This window comes from Prionailurus bengalensis, chromosome C1 (genome assembly GCF_016509475.1).
Source record: "Prionailurus bengalensis isolate Pbe53 chromosome C1, Fcat_Pben_1.1_paternal_pri, whole genome shotgun sequence".
Lineage (NCBI taxonomy): Eukaryota > Metazoa > Chordata > Mammalia > Carnivora > Felidae > Prionailurus > Prionailurus bengalensis.
Genome location: NC_057345.1, coordinates 9052457 through 9080407, shown reverse-complemented (window position 1 = coordinate 9080407; position 27951 = coordinate 9052457). Strand labels below are relative to the sequence as shown.

General features: G+C 43.4%; 1 protein-coding gene across 4 annotated transcripts in view; it reads right to left on the bottom strand.

Moving 5' to 3' along the window:
* The window catches only part of VPS13D (vacuolar protein sorting 13 homolog D), a 257070-nt gene that overhangs the window by 156699 nt on the left and 72420 nt on the right, over positions 1-27951 (bottom strand). For 2 of the 4 annotated variants that reach the window (XM_043573784.1, XM_043573785.1), the window contains exons 28-40: positions 26941-27112; positions 26673-26785; positions 23913-24125; positions 20170-20438; positions 18640-18773; positions 15789-15944; positions 13778-13988; positions 13205-13279; positions 10580-10786; positions 9266-9355; positions 6714-6854; positions 4240-4362; positions 1796-1870 (exon numbers count right to left, since the gene is read on the bottom strand). In XM_043573784.1, coding sequence (XP_043429719.1) covers positions 1796-1870; positions 4240-4362; positions 6714-6854; positions 9266-9355; positions 10580-10786; positions 13205-13279; positions 13778-13988; positions 15789-15944; positions 18640-18773; positions 20170-20438; positions 23913-24125; positions 26673-26785; positions 26941-27112 — 1979 coding nt within the window. The remainder of the gene's footprint in view (positions 1-1795; positions 1871-4239; positions 4363-6713; positions 6855-9265; positions 9356-10579; positions 10787-13204; positions 13280-13777; positions 13989-15788; positions 15945-18639; positions 18774-20169; positions 20439-23912; positions 24126-26672; positions 26786-26940; positions 27113-27951) is intronic. The other 2 variants (XM_043573786.1, XM_043573787.1) reach the window with 1 other exon arrangement.

The following is a 27951-nucleotide window of genomic DNA, read 5'->3' as shown; positions in this document are numbered from 1 at the left end:
GATCACACTGTCACACAGAAAGAAGTGCTAGGACTCCACATCCAGATAGTCTCAAGCGCACCGCTCTGGAATGAAACAGCCTGGGGAGGCGCACTGCTTAGGGCCCCAAGCTTCTTGCGTGGATTACACACAAAAGCACAGGCTTCAGCAGCCCGCTTCTCTGAGAATAAAAATACACGGAGTGCTCACAAATCCAAACCCAACAGCAGGGGACAATCTGACATCTCCTGCACTACAGCCCAAATCAGCTGTGAACCTGCCTTTGGCACGACACAAGAGAACAAAACTCCCAAGTCCACCCAAGAGAGAATAGCATATTCCCTTGTGGCCCCAGAAAATCTGCCTCTAGTCTAGTGACCAGACCTGGTTTCTTCACAGGCCAAGAGAACCCGAAGCTCCTCACGTCCAACTTGGGCTTCGTGTGGCTGAGGAAAGTTCTAGCCTGCTAGACTTGTTTCACAGAGCAACGTGGCCCTTATAAACGTGCTTTATAAGCATCCAGTCTATCAGAAAGGACCTGGCTTGTAAATCAGAAGAAACAGATTAAAGTCCCAGGTCTGCTCCTAGCTAGTCATGTGGACAAAGGCAAATTTCTCAGGCTCTCTCAGCCTCCATGTCCTCATCAGCTACGGGGAACAAGGTTTTGCTTAGCCTGAGAGATTAAATAACAGAGGTAGAAAGGCTTAGAGTATAAATCCATCAATAAGTGAAGATTCAATCGCGGGTTTCCTTTGTGAATCCTCTCCCTAAACATCCATCTGCACAAAACCCTGGCAGAAAAAAACCCACTGTACTGCCCCTGTGTATGAATATTCCTGATCTGAACAGAGGAAGCTCTAATGGTCTTTTTTACAAAATACATCACGACCCGGCAGGATCTGGGGTCAGCCAAGTACATACATAAACCATAAACTGCCCTCCTTCAAACTACTGAAGAAGTGAACATTGTGGGATTCCAAATCCTTGAGGTTTATGGTCTCCTCTATCATATTTACTCATTAGTCAAATTCTCAAGAAAGCTTAAATAAAGGGTCAGAGACAGAAATAAAGAACATTTTATTTTCTATCTCTGAAGCACTCAATTTATAGCTAAAGAAGTCACAGTTTGTTTCTAAGCAAATATTTACCGGGAAATTTTTTCTTAGCTCAATTCCTGATCAGGATAGCTCCTATTCCCCAGACCCCCTGGCATTGCCCTAAGAATAAACATTCACTGACAGGCGCCTGCATGGCTCAGTCGGCTAGGGATCCGACTTTGGCTCAGGTCAGGCTCTCAGGGTTCGTGGGTTCAAGCCCCGCGTCGGGCTCTGTGCTGCCGGCTCGGAGCCTGGAGCCTGCTTCGGATCCCGTGCCTCCCTCTCTGTGCCCCTCCCCCACTCATGCTCTGTCTCTTCTCTCAAAAGTAAATAAAACATTTATAAAATTGTAAAAAAAGAATAAATGTTCGCTGGGTATTCTATAAACAAAGCGCTGCCTGATGGAGGACGGCTTTCCTCCATTTACTTGCTTTTCGAAGTAAGAAATCACCTCTGGCGCTGGGTATTTCCGCACCAGCGCAGCGGACACCGCGGAGCTGAGGGTTGGGGCAGATGGACGACGCAGCGTTAAGAGTCAGCACCGCACCTGCTTCTGATAGGTCACCGTACCCATCAGTGGGAAGTGCTCTTCCCTGCTACTAAAGCACAACATTCCCAACTGGGGATATCCCACTCGGCTCCCATTCACAGAAAATTGATGTACAAGGCAGTTCTTCAAACAGGAAAAGAAAGCAAGCCCTCGCTTGGCTATACTGTACCTCTAGCATAGATCTGGTGCTCTAGGTTAGTCAGACTGGCTGTACTCCTAGTTCTAAGGTAGACAAGGGGGAGGCCTGGTAGACAGGAGAGACAAAGTTAGAGGGTAAGAATAAATACAGTGAATAAGAAGACTCACCTCCAAAACGTTAGCACAGAGAGAGCATGTGACAAAAATCGCAAGCATCATGCAGTTACAGGATCATTCCCTTCAGTGACCGCTAACAGCTAAAAGAGCACTTGACAAAGCGAGCGAGACATTTTTATGCTGGCTTTTACTGTGGACGATGTGTCACAGGAGCACACCCCTCTTTTTTCTCAACTGGGGAAAGAAAACGTAGTCCACATTCTCTTTAAACAGAATGAAAAGCCTTTTGAGGATTTTTCACTTAAAGCGTGCATGCTCTTACACGGCATGGAAAAGTCCCCGAGACCAGTCAGGACAGACTTGGGTGCTCCAGTCCACTTTGCAAAGGCAGTAGCAGCAGGAGGCTAATCCCCCACGGGTCTCAAAATTTCAAGGGAAAGAGTCCATCTGTGTTCCGAGTTTAAAGAGTCTCTGCCAAGGAGCTATCTCGTGATATTACTTACATTAGAAATTAAACATGGGAGCTTTTAGAATATTCACATTTGATATTTCCATAAAATGTCCTTTGAATACAAAACTCATAAACTCATGCCACCCACGTCTACCTGCAGGAATCTCAGCCCTTACTGAACAAAGCCAACAATGATGTCAAAAATGAGGCCACTATTTTCTTTCCCCTGCTAAAGAGACAGTGAGAAACCAGCAGCTCCGTTAGGTGGGATTTCATATTAAGAATCTCTCTTTCAAGGGCTTGTTTTGAAGCCCGCCCAAAGAAAGTGTACAAATTTGGGGGGACTGTGACTAAATGTTCGTGAGCAGGACCCGAGAGATGCGATCGGTTCAAGAAGGTTCAAGTCTACTGACTTTCAAAACAAACGCCCCATATTAATTTAGTAGACCTGCTAAAGGAATACAATCCCATCCGCCATAGGTGGTGGTACCCAGGAACCTCCAATAGGAAAGAGGTTTGGAAATGTAGGTGTATTCTCTTATGTCTAAATAAAAAGATATGCCTTTGTAAGCCTAAGTAACCATAAAGATCTGTAAATAAATAAAAATCCAGCTTTAATTTAGCACCGGCATTTAACACAGATAAGGCAGCTTATTAACTATAAAGAAAGAGGAGAAAGTGTTTTTTAAAAAGGTGGGAGGGTGGGGACAATAGAAAGTCCTTCATCAGAATCCTGAAGATCAGGTCTTCCCTGTGTTTACACGGGGTCGGGATTCAAGATCCCCTTGTATGAGTAACAACTTCAGAAACACTCTCTCTAGGACATACTACATACTACAAAGATTACTTAGAGTCTTCTGGGGAGACGGTTACATTCTTTGGACATGCAAATTGGGAAGGTTCGAGGAGGAGCCAGAATTGAGGCTGAGGCTATCTGAAAAGCCCTGGCTCCTAAGCAATGACCTTGAGACTCAGAAGCAACAGCCTGGGAATACAGAGAGCAAGCATGGCTAACATTTCCCTGTCCCTCCTTCTAGAAGTACAAGGGAGACAGAAAATCCACTTATACACCCTGAGGAGAGACGAACCAGTTCAAATACTTCATAAACTAAGAAAATCCATCTTCCCGTGACATGTTTGCAGGCCAGATGGAATATTTAAGCATTCATGAGCTATGTGAAGCCCAGCCAGGACTCCCCAAAGAAACCACACTGAAAGAGTTGGGGCTGAGTTGAATTTGGAGGACAATGGCTTGTGGAACAACTAAGGACCACGCGGTTGGCCGTCACAATCTCCCCAGCTCTAAGGAAATCAGAGCTTCATGGTGAGGCATTAAATTTAAGGAAAGAAAATATCGTTAACAGAGAACAAACGGACTCCTCTCTTCAAAAGGCTGGGTATTCAATTCTTTTCTTCCTTATGAACAATACAGAGCCCTCCTTTTAACAATTTCTTCCATATGGGATCCTGCCTGCCCTCCCTTCAAGAATATGCCCAAACTCTGTACCTCTAGATTCACAAAACTGTAAAGTTAGTTTTTAAAATCCAGTCCAAAAGTCCCAATCAACTGGAAAGTTTTGCCAAGTGAAACACACTCACTAACGGCTGACCTTGATGCGTTTTCAGGCACGCCAGCTCATATGCAATGTTACCAGAATTTAGAAAATTGTGTATCACAGACCTTTGCTTTCCCACAAAGGTGGAGGAATTAGAGCCCATATCAAAAGTTCAATATGTTGTGCCAGAAAAATGTCTCCTGCAGAGATTAAAACAGAACTAAAGAAGACAGTCAGAATTTCCTGTAGGTTTTTCCATAGAAAATGACAATTCTATTTGGATTTCTCAATAAAACATGGCTGCATTGGTCAACAGTGATTTATTCAGACACAGGAAGAGAAAAATCTTACTTTGTCCAAAGCATGGAGGGTCCACTGAAGAGCCCATCCAGTCTTCTGATGTGGTTGAGTCTATTTCCTTGTCCTGTTTACAGTAATCTGCCATCCACGATTCCTTGGTACTTACATACTGGTCTAGAAAGAATTCCCCAAAGATATTAAGTACGGAAATAGAAAAGATCGAGGCTTCAAGTCAAATAATTTCTATTCAGTAAAGCAAGCTTTTGTTGAGCATCCTACTGCATGCTAGGCGCTATGCTAGGTTTTCAGAAAGTCTGTCCCCTGGAGAACATGCTGCACTGGAAGAAATCAATGTTAACCAAACAGCCATCACCACAAAGCCGCAATGTGGAAGGAGCTAAAACGAAGTCATAAATAAAATTCTATGGGAGCACAGAACAGGGAAGGCTCATTCTGCTTTGGCAGAAGTGGGACAGTACACGCCAAGGTCCATGGGAATCTTCAGAGGCGTGGGGACCTTTGCGCTGGGTCTTGAAGAATGAGCAGAGGTTAGAGTCTACCAGTGGGATTAGGGGTGCAGGGACGTGCCAGGCCAAGAGAAGTCCAAATGCAAAGATTTTAAGACACGAAAGTACACAGCCCTTTCAGGGAACACTGATAACTTCGGTGTGACTGTGGCACACCAAACATATTGGCGAAGGGAGATAGCAAAGAAGGCTAGAAAAGGGAATTAGTTTGGAAGAGCGTGGTATGTCTTGCTAAGGGATGGGGTTTCGAGACATAAAAAACCAGTGAGGAGGCTGCTCAAAACCACCAAACTCGGGAGGCTGAAATCCAGCTGACAATTCTCCAGGAGAACTGTCTTACTGTTTTTCGAGAAATGTGACAGGAAGGGCAGGTTGACAAAATAATTACGATGCACCACCCCTGGATAAAGACCTTTTCTACTAACTAAGGTATGATACTTTTTAGAACAAGAGTTATTGGTTTCTGGCTTTCTGGTTTTCAGTTCCAATAGTTGGCTATATAGAAGATTTATTTTAACACTAAGAAGTCACAGTAATATTTCTGGGTTTCAGCATGGTATTAGGAACAAGGAATCGGAGGTTTAAAAAAAAAAAAAAGCTTTACCACAGACAAGAATGCCTTTTGGAAGACATTTTTAAAATTTTATTTATTTTTTATTTATTTAAGAGAGAGAGAGAGAGAGAGAGAGAGAGAGAGAGAGAGAGAGTGTGTGTGTGTGTGTGTGTGTGTGTGTGTGAGAGCAGGGGAGGGGCAGAGAGAGGGAGAAAAAGAGAATCTCAAGCAGGCTCTGCACTGTCAGCACAGCACCCATTGCGGGGCTTAAACCTACAGACTGTGGGACCATGACCTGAACCAAACCAAGAGTCAGACACGTAGCCAACTGAGCCACCCAAGCACCCTTAGAAGACATTTTTAAGCAGACAATGGCTCATCAGAAATATCAATAAAATTCTTTTGTTCGAGGTAAGCTCTTGTTTATCGTAGCTTTCCAAAACACTACCCTAAACTTCACCTAAACTTCCAGGTGAACATATTATATAAGAAATAACATCAGATCAAAATAATACAGTATCATGAGATCAATTATCCAGACAAATTTAATGAATGAAATCTGATCATATAAAACAGCGGTTTTAAAATTTTTCGATCAATAAACTTAGGGTCTCATTTCACCATACATTCTCTTCATCTTCTTCTGACATAGAATAAGCCAATGAATATCCTATGAGCCTCGATCACACACACTGAAGAAAGTTTGCAGATTTGCAGTCGTATGTGTTATCACTCAAATAACCACAGTATTACCCAAAAGTCAGATCATGTAGATAATAATTCAGTTTGAGAGTTTTCATAGCAAAGACAGGCAACACCTGATTGTTTGATAATGTAACTCTTTTCTTACGATGATATAAATATAGGCATAGAGTGGTTCCAACTCACTACATCAAATCCAGGAATGTACATGTCGGTGTTTTCCAAGAAACTTTCAGAACACACACCGTTAGCTTGGCAATCCTTCAACCCAGTGATTTTCAGAGTTAGGTCAACATGATAACTTGATGGGAAACAGTACAGGCAATTTATCCTACTATAAACACAAGGTCAAAATTACACCTTTTAAAAATTATTGTGTGTGTGAGTACCCGGAAAGAAATGTATCTAAATTCACTTCTAGGACATTAAAAAACAAAAACAAAAACAAAAACCCATGACCAAGCATGGTGGGGGAGAGAGTTTTTATCACAGACATTTATGTTGCCCAAATGGTCTAAGTTCTTGCTTGGTCACTGACGGCATTAATACAGGATGCCAACTCTAGAGCAATGGGTTGAAAAGAATCGTGAGGCTAGGTTAGGGTTTATCAGGAAAGCAGCCATGCTGAGTAAGTGATGTCTGGTGTGGGCCTGAGTATTTGCTAAACCAGGATTAACAGTCTTCTAGACGAGGGACTTATGTACAGAAAGGCACCAATCTTCTAGAGACAACTTTCCACTCACCAATGAGTACAGAGGTGATGTTGATATCCAAACGGGGTTTGGCCTTGGCTTCTAGCTTCAGTCGAGGAGGATGGAGACGACTAGCTGCCTGTTGTTGCCAGGATACAGAGCATGGCCATGGCTCAATAAATGGCTCCCAGCCTAAAAGAACACAGGAAATAAGACATCTGTTAAGCAGATATCAAGAGTTTACAGGGGAACACTGTTCACAAATGCTCGGCAAGGACAAACTATAGCTTAATAGCTTTCTATTTCCAAAGTGATTTCACAGCGAAAGCACCATCTTTAGCTATAGGTCACCCTACAGATGCCTGTGCAGGCTAGAGGACATCACTACACAGACAGATACATGCCCCACACGGTCTTCCAGAGCGGGGAGGAAGGAGGGCATAGAGTGCATGTGCCTTCTCTATGAAAGAGCAGGCAGGACCTGCTTTTGATCCACTCAAAATGGAAAAAGGAGTCTCTGACACAGGATGGAAAAGTACTAACAGCAGCTGAAGTAACTACTAAATTTGATTCTCCTGCTTATGTTGAGAATCCACTTAGTTGAGGGGCGCCTGGGGGGCTCAGTCAGTTGGGCATCCGACTTCAGCTCAGGTCATGATCTCATGGGTTGTGGGTTCGAGCCCCATGTCGGGCTCTGTGCTGACAGCTCAGAGCCTGGAGCCTGCTTCGGATTCTGTGTCTCCCTCTCTCTCTGCCCCTCCCCGACTCATTCTCGCTCACTCTCTCTTGCTCTCTCAAAAATAAACAAAAAAAAAAAAAAAAAGAATCCACTGGTTGAATAAATAGGTAGAACATAATTAGAAATTCATTGTCTTTCAAATTTCTAATTTTAAATCATATGTGCCATATCATATGTGTTTATAACAACACATATATATGGTTTAAAGAATAAAATTACTACCAAGTCCTGTACCCACTATTCAGCTTAAGAAACAGAAAATCAGAAGTTCCTTGGAAGTCCCCGAGTGCCACTCTCCCATGTCAGCCCCCCTTGCCACCAACCCTCTCCCACCCGATTCCAAGTAAACATTAGTTTGGGTTTTTTGTTTTTTTTTTTAATTTTTTTTTCAACGTTTATTTTTATTTTTGGGACAGAGAGAGACAGAGCATGAATGGGGGAGGGGCAGAGAGAGAGGGAGACACAGAATTGGAAACAGGCTCCAGGCTCCGAGCCATCAGCCCAGAGCCCGACGCGGGGCTCGAACTCCCGGACCGCGAGATCGTGACCTGGCTGAAGTCGGACGCTTAACCGACTGCGCCACCCAGGCGCCCCTAGTTTGGGTTTTTAATCACATGCTTGCTCTTATCGTTTTGCCACACACGCATGCATTTCTTCAGAACATGCTGGTTAATCGGTCCTACTAGAGATCTTTACATAAATGGAGTCTGATGTATGTGTTCTTCTGCAAGTTTCTATTTTTGCCCAACAACCTGCCTCTGAGATTCACTCATATTGCTGCCAGGCAGCTGTGGCACATTTATTTTCCCCACTGAATTGTAATCCGCTTATGAATATACCAGTCTACATATTCATTCTACTTCTGAGAAACACCCCCTTGAGGAGGAGGAACAACACTACAACCAGTCTTCTATCTGTTTCCGAGCACACATGAGCAAGAGATCCTTCCAGGGTACAGACCTAGAAGAAGTATGTTGCTGGGTTGTTGAGCATGCTTATACTCAACCTTACTATTTGTCAATTTTTTCCAAAGTGGTTGCCCCAATTTACAATTTGAATGGCAAGAAATTAGAGCTCTGCGGCTCATAGTCTCACACTTACATTCTTGCCAGTCTGATAGGTGAGAAAAATGATACCTCCCTGGGTTTTAAAGACTCAAGTTTTCGGGCGCCTGGGTGGCTCAGTAGGTTAAGAGTCCGACTTCGGCTCGGGTCATGATCTAATGGTTCGTGGGTTCGAGCCCCGCGTCTGGCTTTGTGCTGATGGCTCAGAGCCTGGAGCCTACTTTGGATTCAGTGTCTCCCTCTCTCTGCCCCTTCCCTGTGTTCGCATCCACACTCTCTCTCTGATGTAAATACACATTTAAAAAAATTTTTTTAATAAAACAAAAAACCAAAAGGCTTACGGGCAGAAATCTCCCTATCAGGAGCACCTGGCTGGCTGAGTGGGAAGAACATGCAACTCATCCTAGGGTAGTGAATTTAAGCTTCACATTGGGTACAGAAATTACTTAAATAAATAAAAACTTAAAAAAAGGGGGGCGGGGAGAAATTTAGCTACTATCGGGGCCAAATGATCCTTCGCTACTAAGCAATTTCATATTCCAGAATGAGCCAAACTCCTGAATCAAAAACAATGAACTTCATATGAAACCTTGGGTTTAAATAGCTCAGCTGCAACATATCAGATATGTTAGGAAAATGAAAAGTCTCCATCTTTTGTGCTCATGCAGTCACTTGTGTTTCATCTTTCCCTGCCCAGCCCCACCTCCTTTCCCTCACGCAAAATTTATGTAGAAATTGGCCCAGGCAAATATTGAAGTGTGTTTTTTAAGTCCCATGATAATATACGCTTGTATACTGACCTGACAGAGCACGGTTATAATAATCTCCAGAAAGGGTGAAGTGGGCGTACCCTTCAGGGCTAGTCCTTACATGCTGCAGAAAACTCAGGCCTGCAATGGAAGCAAATTTTACTACAGCGCTGGGGTGAGAACAACCAAAACTTTCTTTCACAGATTAAATCACAGTGAAGAGATGTCAGTCATAGCTGATACTGATGAAATCATAGGAAAGCACACCAAATTTTGAGATTTTGTTCATCTTGGGTTTTGGGCATGAATTCTGACTTAAAAAAAAAAAAAAAAAAAAACCACTGTGTTAAAATTTTATTCGTCATAGCTCCTGAGTTTCCTGGCACGCCTTTAAGTGTCGTGCCTCAGGCAAATGCCACCTTTGTCTCCCTCTGGTCCCAGCCTTGGCACGCAAGTGTATCTGTGTTATTTCAAGTCTGCAGGAACATAAAAAACATACTTCTCCCTGAATATCTGAAAATCAGAAGGCAGGCTGATGAGAGCAGTTATGTCCTGATGAATATTAGCTCACAATTTTAAGATTACCACAGAAAAATAAGGAGTAATTATTCCCTGCAGAAAAGACACTCAGTCAAAAATTCCAGCTGTTACTTTCAATCAAGTGGCCCTTGTGGTGCCTTGAAGCACAGGGAAAAGGAAGCCTCTCCAGTGTGTCAAAGGTTGAGCTCAATACCCAGGATGGAATTTTCCTTGAAGGGAAAAGAGGCTAGCAAGATCAAAACAATGGAATATTAAAAGGAAACACAGCGGTGAGATTTTCGGGTACTCTCCTCAGAAGCCCCATCTACCACCACCTGCAATGACCCAATTTGGGATAGGGTCCTCGTATCCTTGTCACTTGCTAGTGAAAGACAGCTCTCAGGGCCCCATGGAGGACACTGAGGGAAGCATTCTCGTAAGACTGTGTGTGTTTTATTTTCAAACGTATATAAGGTAGAGCATTAGCTTTTAAATGTCTTTAAGAACAGTACTCACTCCAGTCTTTAGGTATATAAAAAGATAAACAAAATGGAGACACCAACAATGATTTAGGTAGAGCTGTTAATATAACAGAAATTTCATCAATGACAATTTCTATTATTCCCAAACTAGAGGCTGAAGGCCACATATGGCAAATAAATACACATTTCTTTAAAATAGAAATAATGAAAAACATATGTAAAACTATTATCTAAATTTCACCCATACGACTAAGGGGGGGTGGGGGGAGGATGAATATCATTTAAAAAAGGGGGGGGGGGTGCAAACGGCTTGGCAATCACTGCAAATCTTCAAGATGAATCTGAAAATCAGGACAACACTCACGGGAAAAGGTGAGCTCAGCCAGAGGAACGTCACAGTCCATGCAGTCATCGATGAAACAGATGCACACGCTCTCAGCTTTCACCTCCACCCCAGAGATCAGCTGGGCTGCCACAGGCCCCTGGCTCTCATGGCTATCAGCAGCCAGGGAAAGAGACTTCAGAGGTTCAGCATTCTTAAACAACCAACTTGCTGCCTTTTTCAGTTGGCCTTCGAAAAAATGTAAAGGTGATCAGTTCAGCCAGTTCACACAGCTACTCAAGCAACTCATTGAGGAAACAGAGGAATAAAGTTCATAGGGACCTGCTGGACAGCCCAAAGGAACCTTGTTCCCAGATGTACTCTTAGACTTAAAGGGGGGAAAAAAACCTAGTGTGATGATAGCAATTCTATTTTTAAGCAAACAGAATGTACCCCCCTTGCACATCTTCCACTCAAGTTCACCACCTTTCATGATCCGGTTCAAAATGCCTCCAGAAGCCATCCCTCCTCTATTATGACATCCGTCGAAGGAGAGAAGAGGAAAAGACAGGATCCAAATTCTAGACGTCACTTAGTAGGGAAGTACGTAATCTTCACCATGTAGGGTTTTATTATATTATTATTATTATTATTATTATTACTATTACTATCATTATTTTAGTGAGCTCTATGCCCAATGCAGGGCTCTAACTCATGACCCTGATATCAAGAGTCACATGTTCTACGGACTGAGCCAGCCAGGCACCCCACTATGTAGTTTTGCATAGAATGATGTGCTACTATACTTCGTCTTTGCAACCGATCACAATTCCTTGAGAACAGACAGCTATGAGAAGTGCATGTGTGTGACACACGACTGTTAGATAACAGCCCTCTGAACATAACCAGATTGCTAAAGCTAAAAAGAAAAGGAAAGGAAAGCCATGCGACCCTATATTTATAAATTAGCAGAGACCAGTGCACAGAACAGGGGTGAGTGGTGAAGGGCATATGCTCTAGAGGAAGATGGCCTGGCTTCGGATTCCAGCACCTACTAGATGCTGGACCTTGGACAAGTTCCTCGATCTCTGCCCACAGCACCCACAGACAGGGCTGCCATGAGGAGGAAACAAATGAGCACAAGTAAAGCTCTCCCAGGAGCAGAGCCCGGCGTGTACTGAAGGCTCTATTAACATTAGTCATTGTTATCTTTTTCGCAACTGATGGAACGACACCTTAGCTGCTAAAGAAATAAAAATTAACAAAAATCTAAAAAGCTCTTAGAAATTGAAAAGAAATGTTTTGTTATTAAAGAAAGAGAAAAAAATAGACAATGTAAACACTAAGAGGTATTAAGCTAACTGAAATAGCTAACTAGAGCTACTGTCATTTGTCACAGAAGGAAAAAGATAACAGTTAATGCAAACAATCGTGCGGTGAGAGCAGCGTTTTCACACGTAATTGGTCAGAGTGTCGCCTGGTACACAATGTTGCAGAAAAAGATCGGTCAATTTGAATAAAAAGCCCGAAAAATGTATCTATAACCTTTGATCCAGGATTTATACTATATACTAGTAGGTCTCTCTACCAGGGAAATACTAAATAAAAGTTATAGACAAAAGTTCATACCAAAAACTATTTATTACAGAATTGTATACAATATTGAAAGAATGAAAAACAAAAAACAGTTAAATAAATTAAAATATATCATTTGATCAATGTCAAAAAAAAATCAATGTTTATAAATAATTTTAATGACATGGGAAGATGCTGCTGATATGAAGTATATCGCAATAATATTATAACTCAATAAAACCGTGTTGTAAAGAGGGCTATAAAATTGTATTTGCAATGCAATCTGCCAACATACACGGTATTATATGTATATATACGTATGGGTACATATAGTATGTGAAGAAACAGAAAAATGTACGTGTAAGTGTAGACTAGAAAAAATACAGCTTTTGCTGTATCTTCCTGTTTTAAGAGAAAGGACCACACACAGAGGGAGGTGGGAAGGAAATTATGTTGCAGTAGAAAGAACCCAGGCAGACTCAGCCCCTCACTAATAGGTGACCTGAAGCCAGTTAATTAATCTATCTGAGCCAGGTTCCTTATCGGAAATGGGATAATAATGGCCACCTGCAAGGCTATAAAAATTCAACAAGAAAACACAGGACGAGGCACACGGGCACTCGGCGGTCGTGACTATCAGCACTGCCAGCGCCTCCACCAGCAGCAACAGCAGCTGACAGCATTAGAGGTCCCGCTGTGGGCCAGGCACTTCCCTTAAGTGCTCTGCATATAGCGCCTGTTTGTATCAAACCTCCAAGGGAAGTGGTCTTACCCTCCTCTTACAGATAAGGAAGCACTGCTACCGAGAGGCTAAGTAACTTGCCCGAGTCGCTAACAGGTAACCAAAAAGCAGCAAAGTGAAAACCTGAAGCCAAGCATCGGTTCCAGGGCCCACGTTCTCATCCACTAAGAAATACTGCTGCTCATTATCACTTCCAGCCCAAGATCATGGTCAGCCCAAAGAAAATCATGGAGGGGTTTCAAAACACAGTCCAGCCCTCCAAGCCACCTCGTGGGAGCAGGAGAGGCAGGGAATTGGAAGCAAGCTTATTATCCAGATGAACAGGTCATGGAAACCTGGGTGCAACTTACCTTGACAGACCAGAAGGGCTTTGCGGCAATCGTCCATGCTGAATCCCAGCTCCTGTAGTCTAGCCAGCTGTAACTCTAGGAAAAAGTGGGACATAATTTTTATAAATAATTGTATATAATTAATCCACTAACTGAAGAAAAAAGAAAAGAAATTCAGAAACGGGGGACGAAAACATCATATTTCTCTAGGCAAAAACGGGATCCTAACTGGAGCACCTTGAAAGTTTTAAGAGTGTGTTCCCTGTATTGACTGTGTTTATAAAAGCTTAAAACCGACATTTAGAATCATCCATAGCTTTGGAGGAAAACTCAAGGTATAAAACTAAACCTTCGCATTATCTATAGAACTCTGGAAGAAATGGCAAAAGGGAAACTGGTGTCGGCTAGCACAGCTGGTTTGGGGTGTTGTATTTGTTCTTAAATTTTTAAAAGTTAGAGGATCATACTTATAATTACACTTAATGACGTGTAATTATCCTCTGAACAATTTAATTGTGCAAAAGGAAATCTTGAAAGTTAACGAGAAGGGTAGACATTAGGAAGACTGAGTGGGTTGTATAGCTCGACACCTACCCAAGACAGGATCTAGGGTATGTCTCGTCCCTTCTCTGACTTCCTCTCCGGCTCGAGGCGCACCGGGGACGTGACTGCTAACGGAGCTGGCCTCCAAGGCCACTGCGTCGGGGCCGGCAGCATGGGCTTGCTCTGGGATGGATTTTGCGATGGCGAGAAACAGCTGAACATCGTTATAGGAGAGTCTGATATCCAGGGCCTGTAACTGAATCTAACAAAATTGAAAGGACGTAAGTTTTTAAAGTTGCCTTTGCTTTTACGTCCACACCTCTTACAGGCAGAGTTCCTAATTCAAGTTCTAGAAGTCCCACAGACACTACACTAATTTTCCATTTCAAAGACTGGGAAAATCTTGAAATTAAGCACCAAGAGCCATGAGGTAAGACATCTCTGCTGTGAGGTCAAATGCTCATAAAACTTCACTAAATAAAAACTATGAAGCTAGGAAAATTACTACAGCAATGATTTGCTTACAAGTTATATTAATCATCAAAGCAGAGAATCAGAGAATGGCTGTGGGTGGGGGGACAGATTACCTGTAAGCAAAGTTCTGTTACTCCATTTTGCTTTGGTCTACTTCATTTTTTAAAATTTCAAAAACGAGCAGACCACTCAACAAAAATGATCTCCTTCTTCTTCCAACGTAACTTTAAATGAGTCAAGTTCCACACTCATACCTCTCGAAATCCAGTCTGCCTCAGAGAATGGCAATATAGCTACCACTGGTAAAAGCAATACAGATGCCAGCACAATCGGGACGTTGTGGTCTCACAGATCGTGAGATTGAACCCCGTGTCAGGTTCTGCACTGGCAGTGAGGAGCCTGCTTGGAACGCGCTCTCTCTCCCTGCCCTCCCCATTTCTCTCTCTGTCTCAAAATAAATACACATTAAACAACAACAACAGGATGCGCCTGCATGGCTCAGTTGGTTAAGTGTCCAACTCCTGATTTCAGCTCAGGTCATGATCTCACAGTTGGTGGGACGGAGCCTTGAGTCAGGTTCTGTGCCGACAGGTGCAGGCTGAGCCTGCCTGAGATTCTCTGTCTACCCATTTCCTCCTCATGCCTGCTCTCTCTCAAAATAAATAAATAAACATTAGGGGCTCCTGAGTGGCTCGGGCAGTTAAACATCCCGCTCCTGATTTCAGCTCTAGGCATGATCTCACAGTTTGTGAGACTGAGCCCTGTGTCAGGATCTGTGCTGACAGCGTGGAGCCTGCTTGGGATTCTCTCTCTCTCTCCGTCTCTCTTTCTGCCCCACCCCTGCTTGTGTGCTCTCTCTCTCTCTCTCAAAATAAACCAACATGAAAAAAAAAAATAAATAAATAAACAAACAAACAAACAAACAAACATACATTTCAAAAAAAACACAAACTGGGATGACTGTTGGAATGTCTGGCGGTGGCATTTTGTTTATTCGCTATTTCAAATTTTTCTTTAAAGATAAAAAATCAACACCGCTTTTCTCTATCCTTCAATCTCCCATGGTTCAGGCGGATTAATTAATCGTTCCTCCTCTGTCAAAGAAATCACACACTAACTTCTCAAGCCTTCCTTGCCTGCCTTTAGCCTCCCTCTCTTCAGCTCGCATCCTCACATTCCCATGCACCTCTTTGTTCTAGGGAGATCTCTCTCCGTTTTGCGTTAGCTGCACCCCCTCTGCTTCCAATTCTGCTACTTGCCAACGTGGCATGGTCTCCTCCTCTGCCTCCTGACATCCTGCCCCTCCGCTCAGACTCAGCCTACCTTCAGTTCCACCCACAACCCAGATGCCTCCCTGTGTTGCGTTCTGCCTTCCATAAACTTTTATAAAACTTCAAGATTCTACCAATTAACAGCTCTTTTATTCTCCACGAGACTGAAAGATTTTCTAGGACACAGACAATGTCATATTTACTTTGTATTTGCTATAGTGAAAAAAAATGTGGAGTTCAGCAGAGTAAGTAAGTTGTGTGGGCTCAGGAATGTGTTTGAGAGTGTATCGATGTGTAGACAGATTTTTTATCATTACCTCTAAGATCGGTGGGAAATCTTCACTATTGAATGCATCCATCAATCCTGAACTGTTCTGATAAGAAGAATTCCCCACGAGTTCCACCTGAATTTGAACCGGATCAACAATTGAAAGAGCTGTATCATGTTCATTCCCTAGTCGGCATGAAAACACCTAGAGAATGAAATGCAATACAGTAAGAATTAATGTCTGATTTAGAAGAGTCTAAGCATCAACAGAAAAAAAAGAAAAGAAAACACTCTCTTGGTATCAATCAGCCCTGTGTTATCAAAAGACCCATAGCAACTGCTGAAATAAATACTGTCGAGAGTGAACCGGGGATTCTCACCCACTGCCAGGAGCACGTGAAACGGTTCACCCACATAAAAGGCAATTTACCGATACATGGCAAAAGACTTAAAAATCTCACACCCCTTGATCCAATAACTCTACTTCTTTCTAGGAACTAGCCTATGGAAATAATGCAAAATACATTTAAAAAAAAATCACCGAACCATTATTTCATAGTTAATAAAAAAAAAATTAAGAGCAACCTATATCATATCACATCTACTCAACGGAATATTTTGCGATCATTTAAAAGTAATAAAGGGGTGCTTGGGTGGCTCAGGAAGTTGAACTTCCGACTCTCAATTTCGGCTCAGGTCATGATCCCAGGGTCGTGGCTTCAAGCCCTGTGTCGGGCTCTGCGCTGAGTGTGGTGCCTGCTTGAGATCCTCTCTCTCTCTCCCTCTGCCTCTCTTTCCTACTCACATTCTCTCTCTCAAAAATAAAATAATAATAATAAAAGGGACAATTAAAAAGACCATGGCGGTGGGGGGCGGGGGGAGGGCCTAGGTGGCTCAGTCGGTTAAACGTACAACTCTTGGTTTCGGCTTGGGTCATGATCTCACAGTTCATGAGTTTGAGCCCCATGTCAAGCTCTGTGCTGATGGTGCAGAGCCTGCTTGGGATATTCTGTCTTGCTCTCTCAAAATAAATAAACTTTAAAAAAAAAAAAAAAGACCATATGGAATGTAGGAAGATAGTTACAACATGGATATGTGAACAAGCAGCCCAATCAAAATAATACTATGCCATGACTTTAAGGAAAGAAACACATCAAAATGTCCGTAGAGATTCTGTACAGAGGGATAGGTAATTTTTCTCTCCCCTCCCCCAAATTTTAGGTGATATAATTGTTGTTTCACAATTGAAAATAAATACATTAATTATTAAAGCTGATGATGCATATATAAGGGCTCATTATATTAATCTGTTCACTTGTCTATGTTTGAAATGTTCTATAATAAAATGTTTAACAATAAATATATTTATGGGGAGAGAGAAGGGAGAGACGACTCCCATTCTAGGACCAAATTATTTTTGTGCTTCAAGAACAGTACAGGAGAAAGCATTCGCGTTGGTCTCCCTTGCTTCTTCCCCTTTGTGGAGGGTGGGGGGCATTTTCTAGTGCTATTCTCCCCCAGTGATATACCAAAGGGGTCTTAAAATTCAGATCCAATTGTGCTGCTGCAGGAACAAAATTAAAAGGAATTTCCAGGAATCTCAAATGTCTTGCCATATACTTCTTGTAAGACTTTGGAGCAAAAAAAGTTTCATTTTCCTCTTTTCTTCAGGGGCTCTGGCTACACAAAATGCAACTGTACCTGACAGTTCATTAATCAATCACCAACATTTTCCATTCAGAGCTGGTACTGGAATGGCTTGGAAAGCAGATGAACTACAATTTCATGATCAACTCACATCACCGGGAAGCACTAGACTATTGCAAACTAGCAACACATTTATACGGGGGGGGGGGGGGGGGGGAGCACGAGGGGGAGGGGGAGAGGGAGGGGGAGGGAGGGAGGGGGAGAGGGAGAGGGAGGAAACCTCAGTTTCCTTACATGAGAGAAACAAGTGATTGAGAAGTGAAATCTCTACCGGCTTTATTCAGCTACATCTGATGCAGGGGAAAAAAAGTACCATATGTTGCTGACGGTGAAAATAAGTTTTGTTCATTCAACTCTGAAACACCACTAGAAAGAACAGGGCATGAAAAGTTCAATCATAAAGGGAAAGGAAATGATGAGAAACCCAGACCAAATATTCCAATATTATAACAAGAGGAACGTCAGCTGATATCAGTGAATTAAGAATACTTAATAGAAATAATAATGTGCCTCATTTCTCCTTCCGTCTCCACAACCCCCGGCTTTAAGACAAGCAGAGCAGTTTATGCTGAATATTGCATCATGTAATTTTCAGGCTGCAAAGGCCACTCCAGTGCAAAGTATCTCCTTGGTGAGATTAAAGCAGAGCCTGAAGCAGCACTATTAGAGATTCACTCTGTGAGGTTATGTGTGACTCTTTAGAGAGTTCCTTTTACAGACTAGATGTTCCTAAAAGGATAATACATAAAATCCTTAACACCTTTTAGAATGACCACAGAGCCCTAGGTCTTCAAAGACACAACGACTCGATGTGGGGAAGGGGATGTGAGGGCAATGAGGCCCACCCACCTTCACTCATTTGCCAAGGACTAGACCGCTAGAAGGAGTGAACACAGCAGGGGCCTAACAGGGTCATGGGGATGAGCAGAGTCTCCCTTAACCTCCTGAGGAAGGGAGGATGTCAGAGAAAGAGGTCAAGTCCCTCAGCACACGTACAGCCCGATGCTGGAGGACTGGATTCGCACGTTAGAATAACCTGGTAGATTTGAGGACAAAACAAAGAAGAGGGCCAGAGTCCACCAACTCCACCAATCACTTCCCCTAATGAAAGCTGAGGAGCTACAATTCTCTTCCAGGGCCTTTTCTCTTAGGCCAAACCATTGAGTGTTTTGATCGACACGGAGACTTCTTACCTCGATGCCAAACAAACTCCCTGAAAAGGGGCGATCGACAAATCGGGGCTTATAGGTGAGCACTGTAGTGCCTTTGAGAATAATGGCATTGGTATCGAAGCAGGACACATCTTCAACAACCACAAACTCCGTGCCTGGAAAAGACAGCATTGTCAACCAAGCAGAAGCTGGGAAGCTGCGAAGCATTAGACTATTGCAAACTAGCAACACATTTACACGGGGGGGGAGGAGGACACGAGCCAGAAAGATTTGTTCCCAGGACATTCGTCGACCTTCTGCTTCACCACCATCCCGAACACAGTTTCTATATCTGGCCAGGCCCAGCTCAGCCAACAGAACACTGCACAAGCAGAAAAGACTGCGAGACAGTTCCTTCTCTCTTTAGAATATATTTTTAAGCTGAGTCTCCTGAGAGGCCAGATCAGATATTCAGAAGCCCAGGAAATCGGCCCTTCTCCAAGCAGTGACCTGTTTTAAAATCCCAGGAAGGAGACTGACATGCTCATGTTGGTCAGCCAGTGTAAGGCGTGACATCATCCACATAGCTGTTCGAGTTGTTTACAAAGAATACACACGAATTTAAGGTAGATTTTTCCAAAATTACTAAAAGCAGACAACTTTCTACTCATTTGTACATGGCAAATTTACTTTTTATTTTTATCAAAAACCACGTATAGATAGAACTTTTGAAACTCAATCCATCTACAATGCACTACGCCGGCCAGCTCCTTCCAAACCATTAAGCAGTAGCTGGGGTATGTCACCAACACAAGGTAAATACATGCAGATATACTAGAAGAGTTTACCAGCTAACAAAAACCACAGTAAATCTGTTTGTAAGGGAACATGTTCTTTTTGTAAAGGAAATAACAATCCCCTCACTTATTTACCATTTAAACAGAGATTTTCACATACCAAATTTGCCTGAACTCAGGAAGGCACATCTGTTGGAGCACTAAAGATCAAAAAGAAAATTGAAGCCAGATTTAACACTAGGGGGAAAGACCACTGCCCAGGTGGTGCTCCAGCTGGGCACGGGTGATGGGCAAGCAGAGGAGAAGGCCCAGAAACCCTGCAATCCTGAGGGAGAGCAAGTAGTTCACAGCAGAAAATGGAGGTCAACAACTACGACACCTGCTGGGCTGTAGGAAAATGTGTAAGTGCTGGGGCACCTGGGTGGCTCAGTAGGTGAAGCGTCCAGCTTCGGCTCAGGTCACAATCTCACGGGCCGTGAGTTCGAGCCCTGTCGGGCTCTGTGCTGACAGCCGGGAGCCTGGAGCTGCTTCGGATTCTGACTCCCTCTCTACCTGCCCCTCCCCTACTTGCACACTCTCGCTCTCGCTCTCTCTCGTTTTCTCTCTCAAAAATAAATATTTAAAAACAAAAAAAAAGTGTTTAAAAAAAAAAAGAAAATGTGTAAGTGCTCACGTCAAAATACGGAAACAACAGAAAAATCATCCTCTAAGACACATACCGAGCCTAACATTTAGACTAAGAATCAGTGAGTGACTCACACCTATATAGGCTCACCTGTTACATTGACCTTGACCTCAAGATGCCTTTCTGTGGACACAGGAAGGGAAGACCGCTTGGTAACTACTCCACTTTTCACAGTTTTGGGGACGACAGCAGATTCACTGCTAGAGTTACGGTGGCGGCGAGAAGGAGTAACATTAGTCTGTTTCTTAGTATCGCTGGGAGTGTGGAGAAAATCATGGACTAACAGCAGCCAGTCAAATATGAGAAACACGCGAAGGTTGTTGAGGACTACTGTAAAACAGGATGAGTCCTTCGTAGATCTGCAAGAAAACGACCCCAAAAATCAATCAGTCAGTCAATCAGTCAATCAATCAATCAATAAAATAGGAAAGGAGAAATGTATTTTACTAACTTACAAGTGTAGTTCTCAGCTTGGGAAGGTGTTTTTCCAGTATTTTTTACATGGACCGTTCTGACTACAATCAACTCTGAACACCAGTTTAAGAAAATATTCAGTGTGTGTTTTCGAAAGCTAATCATGTTTTTATGCCATAAGAAAGCAGGATGGTGTGATCCAGCAGTTCTCAACGAGGGGTGACTTTGTTCCCCAGGAGACTTTTGGCCACCAATGTCTAGAGACATCTGTGACTGTCACGACGCAGGGTGGGGGCGGGGGGGGGGGGTGGTTTGCTATCAGCATCTAGCGGGCAGAGGCCAGGGCTGCTGCTAAACATCCCACAACGGGCAGGACGGCCCCACGACAAGGAAGTGCCCCAACCGAAAACGTCAATAGTGCCGAGGCTGAGAAATCCAGGTGGAGTAGAAAGAGCAGAGGCTTAAATCCAGTCACTTATCCTGGCTGAGTCGCCCACCTTCTCCGAGCCTGTTTCCTCACTTACAAAATGAGAAATATCAACGCCGTAAAAGATAAAGCACCAGGCACATAACCGGTGTTCAGTAAATGGCAGCTGCCTTCCCTACAGGCTATTTCAAGAAGATCACTAAGGCACTCTTTGATGTCTCGGATCACTTCTTTATGAACACCAAATTTACATACTAGGACTAATTGCCCAGCTGCAACTAAAAAGAGAGCCCCGATCTTTTAGCCTGGGGAGGAGAACAAGTAAGATGACATTTATATGTGGGTATAACCAACCCCACGCGCTCTGGAAGTGGAGTTCGGGGCGGGGACGGAGAAAAACTGGCTTTGTAGCCCCCATTACCCCAAGTTCTCTGTTTGAGCTGAGAACCCAAGGACGACCCCAGGCCTGGTCTCAAACCACAGTGTGGCCCTACCAGGATATTAGTAGGCAGAGATGGGTAAGACAGAAGGAAAGAGAAGGAAAGAGGGCTAGAGACACCTTTATATGGTTTTCTGGGTCGAACTTTGTTCCGTGAGCTCAAAAGCGAGTGGGGCTCTAGCTACTACATGTGCCTGGTTTCCTGCCTTTAAAGGGGGCTTCTACTCAGGAAGAGCAGATTCTGAGATGCTTTTAAGGCTGGCTTCTCTAGTCTCTGGTTTCTCCTAAACCTGGCTCACTGCCTCCAGAAAAAGGGCACAGTGATGCATGGCTCCCTCATACAGACACAGCATTTTTCACAGAAACACTTTACTCTTTTGTAATAGAGAAAAAATGTTGCCCTCAGTAAAATTTTTCCATCCCATTTTGAACACAGATCGTCAGAGCTATGCACTAACTGGAAAGCCAAAGTATGTCTGATCCCTTTTCTGGAAAATATTTCAAGCCTTTAAACACTGTGAAGTGATTTATACTTGACACACAAAATCCCAACAGAAGAGCAATTCTTCTTGAGACACAGAAAGCGTTCAAAAGTTCCAATCCAGAGAACATGTTAACCCCCTCACTCACAATGGTATTTCTGTTCACAAGCTCCAAGGTAAGACTTTACTATGTGACCAAGAAATTATACACCTTCAGTATATAAACAGAGTAAGATTTCAAGGCTCCTTGTGTATTAAAAACATGATTGCTGAGACAAGGAGCTGACAGATTAGGCAGTCAGATCAATAATAACAGAGCAAATTCAAAAAGAAACTGTTTCTGCAGAAGAACCAAATATACGGAAACCTCCTGCTCAAATAAACCTCTTCAAACAAAAGAACCGCACATCACAGCCAGGTTAGCCTCTGAGACTGCAGGCAGCCAGCTGGATCAGTAGACACACACAGTGGCCGCACCCAGGGACTGTCAGAAGGGACACGGACGCTGAGATCAGAGGCACTGGTGTGAGTCCTGACCGCTTCACTCAGTCACTGTGTAACCTTGGAGAGGTGCTCGATGCTCTCCTAACCTCTACTGCTTCATCTGTAAAATGGGGCAGGAGTCATCCGCTTCCCAGACTTGCCAGGAGAATTTAAGTAAAGGCAGGGAGAGTGCCTGGCTTACGGAAAGGCTCAGTAAGGGACGAGCACTCCTATTTCTAAGCATCCAAAAGATTCACGCAAAGGTTTGACTGTCTCCTTTGCTAGACTTTCTAGAGGTACATGGAGAGTGACCATGAACTCTCCCTAAAAGAAAGCTCAACCTGGGAACTCATTGCACATTGAAATGTCGGGCACATTCAAGCATATCAATATAAACATTGACAACGTGTGTGTGCGTGTGTGTGTGTGTTTCCCAGCCTTTTACTTACTGGTTTCTATTTGCAACATACCTGATAACATCAAGCACTAATAGAATAAAACTGACATTGCTTCCAAAGGTCTCCTTTTGGATTCTCATTGGATGATTTTTTTGTTTTTGTTTTTGAGAGAGAAAGAGAGCGCGAGTGGGGCTGAGGCAGAGAGAGAGAGGGAGGGAGGGAGACATCGAATCCAAAGCAGGCTCCAGGCTCTGAACTGTCAGCTCAGAGCCCAACGCGGGGCTCGAACTCACAAACCATGAGATCATGGCCTGAGCTGAAGTCGGACGCTTAACCAACTGAGCCACCCAGGCGCCCCTACACTGGACGATTTTAGGTCAAACCTAATTTTTCAGTTTCTGGGTCTATCCCCACTTAGTCATAAAATTTTACAGTAGGTCATGAAATAACACGGCTACATCAGTAATAATACTAAGAGCTGCCAACTGTGTGCAGTGTGCCAGGATTGTCCTTAGTTCCCGCCTCTGCCCTGCGAGGTGGGTATGGTCACCCTTTTCTATCTTATAGACAGTTGCAGCTTAAAGCGGTTGAACTTGTCCAAGGACACACAGCTAGAAGGTGGTAGATCAAGGTCTTCAGTCCGGAGCTGCACAATTCCAAAACATGTGCTCATTCCACACACACCACTGCCTAGCCTTCCACCGGGAAGAAAAACATCATCTGCTTCAAAGAGGCTAAAGTCCTTTTAGGTGGAGAAGTGAGTTAGCGAGACTCGCACAGATCAATTAATAATGCAAGCCAAAACCACCTATCTTTCTATAATGTCTATGGACCAGAAGTCTTTTACCCCCTTAACCAAGCGTGATGTCTTCTTTCCTCAATTCACTTTACCCATTAAAACAGTCTACAGCTTACAAGGAGGTTGATTTAAAGACTCTGGTTTAATTCTAAACTTTTTTTTTTTTTTTTTTTTTTTAAGGCAACAGAGACATCTTTTGGCCAATAAATGAAACTGCAAGGTTACAGGATTAGTAAATTAATCTGTGAGCTGCACTGGGGAGCCAATATCTATCTTGTCCGTGATTCCTCAGTCCTTTGATGCTCTAAAGCTGACACAAGTCTTGGCCCACTGCCCACAAAAGGGAATTTCTCGATAAAGAAAAGGCAGGGTCAGGGTCTGGATCCACTACCTGAAATGTAGTTCGATCTGAATGGATCCCTGGGCAGTGCTGCTGTTCCTGGAAGGCTGAAAAATACAGCTGAATACATTTGTCATGCCGGGACTGGCCTTCTGCCCAGCATAGCGGGTGTCAAAAGCCATCATGGAATGGGAAACCAAGTTAATGGACTTGGTTTGGTTGGAAAAGCTTTCATAGAGCAGTTTACATTTCTTGAAGTCAAATCTAAAAGGGAAAAAGCAGACAAGATGTTACACTCTTCCAGTTTACAAAATTACCTAAGTTCAAGACAACAGAACAAAATCCTAAGTATACCTGAGTTCAGTGAAGGAGAGAAACTTTCACTGATTTTGTTAACAGACTCCTCAAAACAGATGTAGTGTCGTTGTGCCCTGTCTCTTACTTTCCATTTCCGGGAAGATGACCTTGTCCACAGGGACTCCGTGAGGAAGAACACCACGTAGTATACTCTGGGTGCATTAACATTCTTGTTTCTGACCCTAAGTCTGAGAAGGCTGTATATGTGTAACAATCCCCAAAGGACGTCAAGGGTCCCTTGAAACCATCCCCTGTCAACTCCTAGCCTGCCTGTGGGATTCTCTCTCCACAATCTGCCGAATTTTTATATAACCACTACAGCTTCCTGGAAACAATCAGAACAAATTAATACTCTTCATACAGAGAAATAATGCAACTGGTCCACCAAGAGGAAGTGCATTTGGGACCATCTTTTTTTTCTTTTCTTTTCAGTAACAGAGAAAGCTGCAATAATCCAATTCATAATTTATTCAGTACCATCATGACATTCTGTGCAGAATTACTTCATTTTGTAAAAAACTAAGGATGTAGCCAACCATCAGAAAAGAATTGCTAGCTCACAAGACAATCTGGGACCCAAGCCTTCGTTATACCATGTTTCGTTCAACTGAGTCTGATACAGGCCAGGATGGATTCTCGAGGAAAGACAAAGGAAAAAAAAAGTGTTTCGGTAGGGAAATTTCTAGCTTTGAAGTCCTGTTTTCAAATACTGAACCACTTTTCCAGCCATATGATCTTACGCTAGATAAAAATTCCATCTGGAAAATAGAAGATCTGCCCAACCTCAAATGGTTGTCAAGAGATCAAAATGAAAAGTTTATCAAGTGTGAAAATACAACTCAGTCTTAAAGGCTCTACACCAGTAACCATAAATCCTTGGTCTGCCCAGACCGCGCAAGTGAAACACTAAGAGAACCTCCTAAGGGCAGCCCAGTGGCTCTTCAGCTTCGGGATGCTTCCAAGTGAAAAGATGGGCCCAGTATTGTCAAAGCTTTCAACTTCTCAAAAGAGACTTTTTATGTGAAGTCCCCCACTTCTGAAAGGTTGGCCAGTGAGGCAGCCATCAGTGCTGCTCGCCAAAGAGCTCTGGGTCTCCCCTATTCCCCTATGGCAGACACCACTTCTGAGTCCTCTGCACCTTGTGGGACCACGTTCTAACCCATGAGCTCTGCAGAGCACTTGACTGCAGTTCAAAGCCACTCTGGGCTCTTGTTCTTCTCGTTGGCACAACAAGATGCCGGCTGCTCTGTCGGCCACGGTGACTGCAGGAGCAGAGCAGCAGGAGGGCCACAATGGACACACAGCATCAGGAGAAAAACGACTTCGCTTTTCTAAGTCACTAGTATGTCCACATGTCTGTCACGTGGTAGACATGTGGTAGTTTTTACCCCCTGTGGTAGTTTTTATTGATTATTATTGTTTAAGCTATTGATAACATACCATGGCAGCAAGATTATATTAGGAATATACCATAATACAACTTTCTCCATCGAAGCCTTACACCTTACAATTCCCTAGGCTATCTGGAATGTTCCCCTCCCTCACCCCTCCTTGCAACTCAGCTACAACTGAGATGGCTTTTCTGTCCCTCCCAGTACATATACAAATACCGCACTATGTTAAAGGTATAATCTACAAATATCATGAGCGACATTACTGAGCTTTCTGGAACTGTGGTTCTACAGTTAAATACTTTTTTTTTTTTTTTTCCAACGTTTATTTATTTTTGGGACAGAGAGAGACAGAGCATGAACGGAGGAGGGGCAGAGAGAGAGGGAGACACAGAATCGGAAACAGGCTCCAGGCTCTGAGCCATCAGCCCAGAGCCCGACGTGGGGCTCGAACTCACGGACCGTGAGATCGTGACCTGGCTGAAGTCGGACGCTTAACCGACTGCGCCACCCAGGCGCCCCTACAGTTAAATACTTTTAAAGCACAGTAGATTTGGGAAATAGGGTGGATGGGAGGTACAAGCTTCCAGTTATGGAATGAAGAAGTCACGGGGATGGGAAGGAAGTACGGCACAGGGAATATAGTCACGGTATTGTAATAATGTCGTATGGGTGACAGGTGGTGGCTACACCTGTGGTGAGCACAGCATAACTTACAGAGAAGCTGAATCCCTATGCCGTAGACCTGAAACTCAGGGAACATAGTATGTCAACCATACAATATTTTTAAACACTACTGACATTAAAACGAAACAACAAAATCAGTAGATCCTCAGGAAACCAAAGGCTAGCACTATTTCTGAAGCTCTTTCAAACTTATCAGTTTCAGTACCAGGTGTGGGCCTGTCTTTGCTAATAAAGCAACGAATTTAAACTTTTAAAAAGCACCGTGCACCACCTCTGGCCACTCGGCTCTGTGCTAAAGCGAAACAGGTGTATTGTTTGTAACGCCGTTACTGTGATGTTAGTCACTAGTAGCAGAATGGTACCATTAAGGCCATACCTGGCTAAGGACCCAGCACTTTCTTTTCCTTTCGGATCTTTCAGCTCCAGACTTACATTCACCATATCGATGAGGAAACACATGCACGTGTACACTTCTCCACTGAGAACAGTCTGCAAGAGGAAAACGCCAGTCTGAAAAGGGGGTTAATATGTCAAGACATTCATTTGCTTCTTGCCCCATCTCTTCTCTGCAGGTGAGCTGGAGGTGGCCATCGGCTGAGGCTGCCAAAGTTAAGAGTTATGGGACGGCGCGAGGTCTCACTCACGTGAATTCTTGGGTCTTGTAAATCGTAAGGCCGCATAAATTCCTCTATGGGCTCACCGAGGTTGTTCTCCAATAAACCACGGATCAGCTTGTATTTGTACAAATCCAGGGAGCAGTGGACTGAGGAGAGGTTGCCGTGGATAGATATGTCTGGCACAGTGTGACTTATTTCTCTAAGAAAAGAAAAAAGGTCACTTTGGCAAACAAACCACTAACTTAACACGGACAAAGCTCACCCCCAAATATAAGAGCTAAAGTGTACCCACCTACATTATCAACCAGTTAATTTCTAACTTCCAATAATAAAAATTTCCCGTGGCTTCAAATAAAGCAAGTTAGCACAACTGAGTATCATGCTTGGCAACAAAAAGCCCCTTTTCTCCCAAAATATGCATTTCAAAAGTCCCCAAATCTTCCATGAGTTAGCTAAGTACTCTATTAAATATGGAAAAATCGCATGAGACTCAGAAAGAGTTTAAACATTTCAGTTGGGAAAGTAATAAAGAAATGGCAAGCTTTTTTTTTTTTTTTTTTTTAGAAGCGGCAAGCTCTGCAATCAACTCTTCAGATTTCATGATAACTAAAGGCAGAAACCAGTGTTTCACAATGAACCCAGATGGGACATCAGGATGAAATCTGGATCCATTACTTGTCTCTACTGAGATGGGCACGAGTACAGTTGGGATGCCCGGGTCAGGGGCTGGTACAGCTCATGCCAACCCCGAATAGCTTTTTCCCTGCCCTCCCAACCTGCCCATGGTGCAGTGGGCATCATGGACCCTGCAGAGTCCACCATGTTCTGAGTACACAGAGGACCAGAATTTAAAGTAGAAGAGGAATATAAAAAATTACTTTGTCTGCAGAGGAAAACCTACGTGTGTTAAAGACCAGTGATGCAATCCACAAAGAAAAGCTGGAAAGGCTCCCCAGTGTGCCCCCCGCTCCCACCGGATTCCTGTTTCTGTGGTACAAGCAGCTGCTAAGATATCTTATATTGAGTTGTCACCTTCTA